This window comes from Elgaria multicarinata, chromosome 1 (assembly GCF_023053635.1).
Source record: "Elgaria multicarinata webbii isolate HBS135686 ecotype San Diego chromosome 1, rElgMul1.1.pri, whole genome shotgun sequence".
In the NCBI taxonomy this organism is placed as follows: Eukaryota; Metazoa; Chordata; class Lepidosauria; order Squamata; family Anguidae; genus Elgaria; species Elgaria multicarinata.
Genome location: NC_086171.1, coordinates 84,400,110 through 84,410,772, shown reverse-complemented (window position 1 = coordinate 84,410,772; position 10,663 = coordinate 84,400,110). Strand labels below are relative to the sequence as shown.

Here is a 10,663-nt window from a genome sequence, read left to right as displayed (position 1 = left end):
TTTCCATCCATTAAGAGCACATGTTTTCATACGAAAAAGAATAAAGTCCAAACAAATTTGTGCTGCTTTATTGCCAAGCTAAAATCTGTAATTACAACCCGTTCCCTTAAGGAGGACCAGCAAGAGCTCCCCCTACCCCCCCTTCCTCCTTGGCCTCTACCGTGAACCAAGTCCTCCGCAAGAGAGGACTTGGTTCACTTGGTTCAATTCTGTGGGGACTTGGTTTGCAATCTACTTCTTTACTCACAAAAAGTAAGAAAAGGGGCAGCAGGAAGAGAGAAGAAATCAAGAGCCGGTCCTCGACAGAGACTGTGAGGGAATCTACACGTCGTACTGAAGGCGCACGCAAGCGCCTTCAGTGCGACCCGAAAGCGCGCGTGTAGATCCTGCTGGAAGAGGCGGAGGAGGAGGAGGCGGCTGGGATATCCGGCTGCGTCCTTGCTGCCGCTGCCCACCACCTCCCCGCCGGCCTCCTGCTGCCGGCACCCATCCCGGCTTCTTCCCTCCTCACCGTGAGTAGCCGGGGTCAGCAGAGGCTCTTTCGCCGGCAGCAGGAGGCCGGTGGGGAGGTGGCGGCAAGGACGCGGCCGGATTCCCCAGCCACCTCCTCCTGCGCCTCTTCCAGGGCAGGATCTACACACGGGCTTTGGGGTCGCACTGAAGGCGCTTGCGTGCGCCTTCAGTGCGACGTGTAGATCCTCTCACAGTAGATACATATTTTACCCAGCGTTCTTTCCATTCGAAGATACTATTTTTTTTAAATGAACAAACAAGTGGTGCATTCCTTTATTCCATTGCAATTCTAGTATACCAATTTTAAAAGGCTGCTAGAGTGACAACAAGAAGTTTTTCAGGTCCCCTTTATCATTCTTTTTGTTTTCTTCAAGTACAAGCAGTCTTTTCAACTGAGTGAAGTGGGATTTGGCATTTTTGGGAGTCCTGGAAGAAGAACTAGGTGTTGATGTTCCAGATGTGGAAGTTCTGAAATGGAAGATTACATAAATTAAGATTACAGATACGTGCTATAACATTTATAAACCCCATTATCTGCAGAAGCAATCCAGATTTTTTTTTAAAAAAAAAAACTGCGTATTTTAAAGAAAACACCTTCCTGAATACTCTCATACTTTGCATAATCATTCTCTTCAGCAGCCTTTCACAACCTGGTGCCCTCAGATGGGGCTGATGGGAGCTGAAGACCAACACGTCTGAAGGGCACCAAGTTGGAGAAGGCTGCAATTTACTCTGAAAGATTACAGCACTGCTCCTAAATCCCATTGTGTTTGTGAAGGGATCACCTCAGCGCTATGTTGGTGGGAGGAAAATGCCGGTGTAGTGAAACCTGTGTGGAAGCTGGTGCAACACACCAGCAGGGCTCTTCCATAGCGATGGGGAAATTGGGAAGTGCGCATGAGAGAGATAAAGGTGCAGAAATTAGTCTTAAGCTGTCTCTTATGATGGGTGGAAGATGAAAAATCACCTCACCTTCAACTATTCCTCACCTCAGATGTCTCCATGATGAGGCAAAGAAATTAGGGGGAGATGGCAATGGATTATTCACCACTACACCAAAATGGGGCGGAGGACTCTGACCTTTCAAATTACTGCCAGTGACTAGTCAGAGGAAAATACCTCACACAGAGCGAGAGGTGAGAGAATTGGGAAAGAGGCAAAGAAGGAGAACTAAGAGGTGGCTGCATTTGACTTGAGACCCTTGTGGCAACTCCAACACCGCACCCCAAATTCCCTGTTTGTTCATCTCACCATTGTAGCCACGAGTCAGCAATTCATAGAGGGTGCAGCTCCTGCAAGACACCTAGCTCACACACTGCGAGACTCAACCGCCATTTCCCCCAGAGTGAAACTCTACCTGGCAACATGGATCTATCTGGGCAAATAAGACAGAAAAGTGGTTCCAGTTGAAGGGAGAAAAGAATTCTGGTCCTGGAAATGCCTAGGCATCAGGGTAGAGTGGAGAGTCTGCTAGGAAATGGATCACATGGAATGAGAGCCAGAAGAACCCTGGATTGATTTTGGAGCTGTGCGACAGTGAATCTCTCCATACCAATTCCCAAAGCACAGGAAAGAGCATTGGGTGCCTGAAATCAAGGGCTGTAATTGACTTTAAAATAAAGAGTACAAACAGGTCAGAGACTTTGGGGCTGGACTCAGGATCAAAGGAATACAAAGTTTGACTCTAGGAGATGAAGGAGGTTCCTGCCTACTTGATTGAGTTAAAGCTAACTAACTGAGCATTAGTAAAGCCATTGATCTGAGAGTTAGGTGGCAGTATACAGAACAAAAGATGTCATAACAAGCAGATCTAAATTAGGTTGGGGATGTTTCAAGATTGCGCCATGTTTCCTACCAAGGGTCTGAACTTGGCATATTTGAATGGTGACCTGCAGGTTAGGCAGGCATTCACATGGGAGCAACTCATTTTAACCAGTGGGCACACAAGACAAATACTGGCTACATCTCATTGCCTCCTCACGCCTGATAGCCTTCCAGCCTCTTGCTGCCTCTCAGAACGAAATGGATTCTCTAGCTAAGCTGCCAACCAAAAATACACAACACGCATTACACGTGCCCAGAAAGCAGTTATGGCGGAGCTCTGCAACAATGGGCTGACTGATGCCTTTCATGCATGGGTGAATTCCAGTCTTATCCCCTTATTGTTCAACTATATTGTTTCTATAGAGGGAAATAAAAATACCTGGAACCTGATGATGGTTTCGCAGAATGACTGTGGCTGACAGGTGGTGTTTGGTTTGAAAATGTTTTCAAGGTTGGTGTTTTCATACCCAAATCCTCTCTACTTTTCCCATTGTGCCTTGCTGTTTTTCTGCACATATTGCAGGTAATTAACTAGGGAGATAAAGAAAGGACAACTGTTCTCAAGCCTGCTACTTCTTTGAAATGTACATATACTCACAGTATCAAGGTGGAAAGTCTTAAAAAATCTGAAATCCACAGGAAACTTATATAGGCTGCAATCCACAAACGTACACCAGAATGCTCCCACTCATGTTAATAAGACTGCACTAGAGCAGCTGTAGAGCGAACTGTGGTCATAAGCTATTGAAGTGTGCAGCAGCATGGTTACAAACCATGTGAAGTAATAGCATGTTGTAGTCAAACAGAAAAAGCTTCTTTTTAATGCCTCAAACTTGATGTATGCTCACATACAGAGAGATATCAGTCTCCCCTGTACCAGGACATTACGAGGAATGGACTGCATCTGCACACTTCATATACCTACACCCAGCCCTCCTCTTCGTCAAGGAATGCAACTAACAGCCTGGTGCAATGCCTATATGAGCACTAAGGCAGGGAGGGGAGAAGAAGGCTCTGTTACATCGTACATGGAGCCTGCACACTGTGGAAAAGAGTGAACCCATTGTCTTTGCCATTATTAAAGGAAGAATAGGTTCTGAGTAACTGTTTTCCATTTCATACATCTTGCCCTAAACTCTGAAGAATATTTCTAGCACAACACCAGGAGCACTGTATAGAAGCCCATAGGGTTCCTGCAATCCTCAGCCATATTCCTGGCAACACCAGGGCATGGTCTGAGGACACATTAGGCAGCCTCCATGTTGAAGCTAAGCAAATCTGGGTCTCAACATTGTCTGGATGGGAGCTCTCCTGAGAGCCCAAGATATACTGCCTCGTTCCACAATGGAAGATAAGTGGAATATAAATGTACTAAACACCCACCCACAATGCTGTGGTTGGGTGAAGATGTTCCAGCATCTCCACAAAAGAAACTGCAGGTCTGCAATGCTGTATTCTGTATCTAGGGACGGTTGCATAGCCATCTGGTCAGGATCAGGGAAGAGTCTCCTTGATCCATGTCAATATTTCAGTGGCTAGTCTCCAGGTTGCAGATATGTCCAGGGCTTGCTGAAGATTGGAAACATGCAAGGCCAGGGGGAGTGAAAGCACCAGCTTAATAAACATAAATTAAAAGGAATGTAGGCATAACATAAACATTGGTGACACTGTAGTAGCAAATTTTCCATTCAAGTATTTCTGTTCATTTCTTTTTTGTTCTTTTAATGGCTTATTTTCTCCAATTATTATGGTCCTGTGAGCCATAGTGAAGAGATAATGCAAGAGTGTAGGTTTTTATTTGGTTTCTAAAGAAGTTTCTAAACTGCCTATCACTACCTATTAATCTGAAGGCATTGCAGTAAGGCTGTCTGTACAGCACCATTTGGGGCACTATTCTAATTAGCAATGAAGTTGTAAGTCTACATTTTTTATTTGCTTAGATGCTTTACCTTTTTTAGAGTTTTAGTTAATAACCTTTGGTATTCTGATGAGGCAGGATAATTAAAGCAACCAAGACTTGCATCTGAAAACAAAAATCAGCATTTGTTTCAATTTTTGAAAGCAAAGTGAACACACACATTACAGTTTAATCTTACCAGTGCATTCCTGGATTCCTTGTACTTTTTCAAAAGTTTTGTTTGTTTTAAATTGAGTTTGTAGTTTTTCTTTTCCCGATTAAGTAATTTCTCTATCTGTGGAGTCACTTTCATTTTAGGCATTAGACGCACCCTATAGTTACCAGGTTGAAGAAACTGGAAACAGTAACAGCACACCTGGTCTACATTACCTCGTTTTTTGCCTGTAAATAAAAATAACAATACAGTTCTGACAATATGTTTTATTGGTGAATGTGAAGTAATATGCTGTCTTACTAACTGATTGAAATTCCAATGTTCTACAGGAGTTGCAAGCACCGTCTAAGAAGACTGGTCAGCATATATGGGTGGGTGGGTGTGGTAGTGCAGTCCTATGAAGTAAGTCTCATTGTGTTTAATAGAACCTATGCTCAGGAAAGTGTGAATAGGATTGCAGCCTTGATGACTGCTAGAAAAAGGGTACTGATTGAATAAAGATACTGATACTACAACCAAAATCTTAATATGAAGCCGTCTCAATGAACTCCCACTTTAGTTCCAGGTATTTTCCAGATTAAATGGTCTGCAAGATTCAGACTTATTTAATTGTTTATTTTTATATATTTTAAGAATGTATATCCTACCATATTTCCACAAAGCTATTCTAGTTTTCATTTAAAAACTTAAACTCTATAAACCCCTTAAGGAATGAATTAATGATAAATCAATAAAAGCTTAATGAAAATGTGTAACTTCTCAGCAAATTATTAAAATCTGCACCAGCTTTTTCAGCTAATGCAGAAAAGGTAACACATACATAAAGCCACATTTTAACCAATAACCTTTTCTTTGATGCTTTGTGAACTCCCCACCCCACCCCCTTCCCACCTTAAAATCACATTGCCAGGTTACAAGGAAACCAGTCCCTTTCAGGTCATGCCTTTTGTGCACTTGGTTCTGTATCAACAGAGGATATGATGCACAGCTGCATATTACACTGAAAAAAAGCAGTGGAGCGGAGTGAACATTTCTCCTAGAGTAAAATTTTATGCATACCCACTCACTCTGGACTAGACAATCCAGACTGCCCCTTATTTGTAGACAGCGAATGGGAGACAACTCAACACTGCATCTTTTGGCTCATAATTTTTTCTACCCTTTTTTAGCGTGCAATGGTGAAGAGAAGATTGGAAATGAAAAAGACATCTACAATGTAAAATGTTCCCAGACTACTTGTACCACCTCTTCCAAGACTGCTAGTCATCTGTCTGCTGGGAAACCTCTAATTATACAACTGTTGGTGACATACAGGAAGTTTAGAGTTTTGCATCTCTAAAAAAAATAATCATTTACATATCCCATTATTCTGAAGAGACGTTTTTGAGAGATTGTACAGTCCTGAAAAACAAGTAACCGTCTCAAAGCCTTAAATGTGTGACTTTTCTGGTACTTGGGTGTGCCCTGCAGCCCACCCCCACCTCGCCTATGCTGCTGTTCTCTGCCCTGGCCTATAGCAGTTACCTTCTGTATTGTTGAGCGTCCATCTGTGGGAAACACAAAAACAAAAATAAGAGGATTATTTATATACTCTTGCCAATTAAACTAAGCCCATGCACAGATCAAAACACTTAGCATTTACACAGTACTTTTTGAGAAATCAAAGCAATTCATATAAATGTTCTCACGACTTCTTATGCCATACTGCAGATCACAGTAGCTGAGGCTAAAAGGAGGAATGTCACCTTTTAAGTTAACGAATATGGGCAGTCTAGCCATTTACTGTTTTGGGGGTGGGGGGTAGCATGACACTAAAAGTGCATCAAAGTAAAACTGTACATCTTTTTTTTTTTAATTTTTTTATTTTATTATTGAAACAACAAACACAAATCAAAATCACTTAATACAAGATATTATCATACCTTACTATCATATATTCAATATTAACCTATTAAACATAATATAATAAACATAACAGTGCTCCCCCCACCTCGGGATCTCATTCTTGTTTCCAAAAACTCATAGTTTCATCTGTTGGTGGAACCCCCCTTCCTTTAGAAAATACAAACTCCAGGAACTTTTTCCATATACTCTCAAAATCATTCGTTTTTACTATGCCTCTTTGCATTTTTATATTACATGTCAATTTATCGTTTATAGCAATGTCCCACACTTCTTTATACCATTCTTCAATACAATAATCTCCTGTAATTTTCCAATTCCTAGTTACTATCAACCTCGCAGCTGTCAGTAGGTTCGTTATCAATTCTTTCATTTCTTTATTACATTTAAGATCATCATGCAGTGAGAGTAATGCAATCCTTGGTGTAACTTCTACTTTAAATCCCACAATCTGTTCAATCTCATAAAACACCATCTTCCATAACTTTTGCACATGTATACAATCCCACCACATATGTAAATACGTTCCCTTTTCTCCACAACCCCTCCAACAATCTGCTGAAAGCTGTTTATTAATCTTATTTAATCTAACCGGAGTTAAGTACCACCTCCATACAAGTTTATAGTAATTCTCCTTTATTCTTACTGACATATTTCTCAACACTCTCTGTCTCCATAGTCCATCCCACCTCTGTTGTCCTATTTGTATCTTCAAATCAGTCTCCCAAACCATTTTCCCAGCACTATCCAGCCCTCCTTTCTCAACTAATATATTATATATTTGACTCACTAACCCCTTTATCCCTATGTTTTGTCCCTTATCTATTTCTTTTTGTTCAATTAATTCCTCAAATTTCGTCCTCTCTTTACATTCTCCATTTTCTCTTACCCAATTTTTAGTCCATTGTTCTAATTGAAAATAATTTAACCACGTTAATTCCAAATCTCTCAAAACTTCTTCCAACCTCTCTCTTGTATTCTCTTGTACATCTCTTGTACATCTCTCTCTCTTGTACATCTTTAATATATTTGGGGCGGGGGGGGGGGGAAGGCCACCAAAGCCTACACACCCATTTTGAACACCAGGCAGGCAGCAAAAAAAAAGGTATGTGGCTGACGGACATACAGCTTGGCAGATCACATTGTATAGGTCTCTTATGGACCCACTATCCTACACAGCAATTTAAATATTTATTTAATTTATTTATTACATTTATATACCGCCCCATAGCCGAAGCTCTCTGGGCGGTTTACAAAAGTTAAAACAGTAAACATTTAAAAAGTATACAAAATTTAAGAATCATCAGAAACATAAAAACAACAGTATAAAAACAACAGTATCCATTTAAAACAACAGTTCTGGGGTCTGTTAGAAAACAAACTTAGCATTGTTAAATGCTGTTAAATGCCTGGGAGAAGAGAAAAGTCTTAACCTGGTGGCTGAAAGATAACAGTGTTAACATTCAGAGCAGAGATTACAAAACACCATGTTTTATAGTTCTAGAAGTATTTTAGAAGTACGGTATACTAGGTTTTGCTGCCCCTGCCTTTTACCAGTAAATATAAAGTTTGTTTGAAAACACAGTGAGCACGATACAGCTGAAGTTATGTACTTTTATGCATAATAATAGAAGGGTTAAGCATGAGATTTATTGCAATAAATAAGAATTCACTATGGCTAGATTGTGCTCAATCTTTTCTTCACAGAAAACATAGACAAATGCTAACCTACAATAAATATCCTGTACAGAGTGGCAACTAAATAGTAGATTATATTAGTAACAGGCAGAAGGTACATGGTCGACTCAGGAGCCACCTAATGCCTGCTGGGAGGTATGCAGAGAATGTTGGACTAGGTTGTTCTTAAACTGATCCAACAAAGCAATTTTTCAGCAAGAGTACATACAAAATTGCTGAAACTATAATGGCTGTTGGCAAAAACTAGTAGATGTGGACCGGGTTCAGACAACACAATAACCAACGGTGCTTTAAATAGTCGACAGTTGGTTATTTAACCCACCGTGGATTATTGTGTTGCATGGAGGAAGTTTTTTAACCAATAGTTGGTTATTTGGCCAAAATAACCAACGCAAATAACCAATGCTGTGCATAGTTGGCTAATCACCGCTGGTTATCATGTTGCATGAAGGGCACCGCTGGCTACTTCCTTGGCCAATGTTGGTTATTTTGTCAGCCACAGAGTCATGAGGCAAGAGCTGTCAAAGCAGCAGCTGTCGCTCTAGTCCAGTTGGCAGGGTAGATTTTCGGCAGTAATGACTGATGGGATACTAGAGGGAGGACTGGGGTGGGGGAGAAAGTCAACTCAGTGTGGACAAATAGTCAACTCAATGCTCATCCTAATCCTCACCACCACTGATTATCATGTTGTGTGCGGAGTACCCCATGGATAAACAACTGTCAAGTTGATTATTACCCCACCGATGACTATCATTTTGTCCGAACACAGTCATACTGTGATTATTTAACAAATCCTATTTTAATCTACAGGGTGGTGTTTTACTTGTACTTTTTATGCCCCGGCATTACATAAACTTATTGTATCCATAACAACACACACTGGGGGATCACACAGATTCTAGTGGAGAAAGGCAAGAGAAGAGCAGGCAAGCCAGAAGCATCCCTCTGTGATTCACTTACATGCTAGGTATTATTACACGAGCTGGGGAAGAGCAAAGGTGGTCAGAAAAAACAACGGAACTTGGCGTTCAAGATGTAGTTGTCTGCACACGTGGCCATATTCAACCCACAAATGCCATGCCACGCGCACTCTTAGTATCAAGTGCGGTGGCCACTTCTGGCAACTTAGGGCCTTGCTAGACCTACCAGACAATCTGGTGGGGAGTCGGGGTGAGGCTGCGCTGAAGCTAGCACGGTTGCCCCTAGCTAGACGTAACATGCGACGGGGTAAGGGAAAGCCCGGTCGCATCAGCCATTTTTTTTTTACCTTTAAGGGGCCATGTGCGCAGGACCGCACCAACGGAAAAGTCTTTTTAAAATAAAATAAAATAAAGGGTTTCTCGCTCCCGCTGCCCCCAATTTCCCCCCCACATTGTCTGATGCCCCCTCGCCTGTCCTCCCCCCCGCTTGCCATGTCCACTCCCTCTCGCTTGCCTGTCACCGATCTCCTTGCCCTGGCCCTGTTCTTCTCCCCCCCGCCATGTCTGATGCCCCTTCTGCCCGCTTGCCATGCCCGCCCGATCACCTGCCTGCCACATCCGATGCCCCTCCATGCTCTCCCCCCCTCCATCTCTCCTGCTGGGTCCACTCTTCCCCCCCGCCCCCATCTCCCCCCCCCGCCCGATGGGCACAGCGCTCGGCTTCTCCTGGCTACTCGCGAGTAAGCGAGCAGCCAGGAAAAGCCACAAAAGTAGCTGGATCCCGGGCCACAAGCGGATCCGGTTATCCCGGGTCAAGGGAGGGTTTAGCCCGGCCTGACCCCGGGATCCCCTGTGCCTCGACTGCACGCACAGCAAGGAGCCCGGGCCTCGCACCGGTGTAAGTCCTCGTCTAGCAACGGCCTAAGACAAGGGCAGGTATGAGCGGTACAGAAGTATTTTAATAAAGAGGCAAACGGAAAAGGTGAGCAGAAGGAACAAGGAAAGGAAGCAAACATTCAACCCTTACAGCAAAAACCGTGCTTGGGCCGGACAGGGGCCTGCCAGCTCCCGCGCTGCACCTTCCAAAAAACGCCTCCTGCCCATCTTCTTGGACGGCAAGAGGCCGAATTCTTTTTCTTCCGAACGGGCACCGGGTGGCGTCGAGAAGCGGAGCCAGCGGCTGAAACCCAGACAACGCCGCGGTGACGGGAGGAGGAGGAGCTGCTGCCTCTCCCGCCGCCCACCCCCGTCCCCCTCCCGGGGCTTCTCCTCCCTTCCTCTCCCCAAAACGTTCGCCGCGGACGGAAACGCTTCCAAACCACCCGCGACAAAACCGGAAAGCGCGCCAGGAACCTTCCGGTGGGGAACAGCAACCTCCGCGCCATCGTTCCGGGTAGGAGAGTGACGAAGAAACGCCGGCCCCGCTCCCGAGAGAAGCCGAATGGGAAGGAGAGAGAGAGACCCGTGAGAGGGCTTCTCTCTTTCCACGCGGCTCAGTCCTCTCTGCGAGCCGGGAGGGGCTCTCGACTGACATTCAAAGATGCAGGCGCTTATGTATAATACAAGCAATATCTTTATGTATAATACAAGCAATATCTTTATTTTCACATCAGCCCACACTACTACACACGGCAGGAGGCTCTTCTTTATGTGCCACGCTCTGAAGGTTTACTCTGAAGTAGCCAGTCCTGCATGGCTTCCTAAGGGGTGTGTTTTGAAACAGACATGAGCTTA

At 43.7% G+C, this 10,663-nt stretch overlaps 1 protein-coding gene across 1 annotated transcript; it reads right to left on the bottom strand.

The window, feature by feature from the left end:
• Nucleotides 1-655: 655 nt before the first annotated feature.
• Nucleotides 656-10,172, bottom strand: C1H18orf21 (chromosome 1 C18orf21 homolog). The gene is made up of 5 exons (XM_063131298.1): nucleotides 9,957-10,172; nucleotides 5,934-5,956; nucleotides 4,434-4,636; nucleotides 2,717-2,868; nucleotides 656-981 (listed from the first exon to the last, which is right to left on the bottom strand). The coding sequence occupies exons 1-5, from the start codon at nucleotides 10,031-10,033 to the stop codon at nucleotides 828-830; spliced, it is 609 nt and encodes a 202-aa protein (XP_062987368.1). The 5' UTR covers nucleotides 10,034-10,172; the 3' UTR covers nucleotides 656-827.
• Between the last annotated feature and the right edge of the window lie 491 nt (nucleotides 10,173-10,663).

Bases quoted from the DNA above. Each gene is read 5' to 3' on its own strand.
- C1H18orf21 (XM_063131298.1), bottom strand. From the start codon at position 10,033: ATGGGCAGGAGGCGTTTTTTGGAAGGTGCAGCGCGGGAGCTGGCAGGC. The intron at 4,637-5,933 runs GTAACTGCTATA...TTTTATTTACAG, and splicing joins GACGCTCAACAATACAGAAG to GCAAAAAACGAGGTAATGTA. The intron at 982-2,716 runs GTATTTTTATTT...CTTCCATTTCAG, and splicing joins AAACCATCATCAGGTTCCAG to AACTTCCACATCTGGAACAT.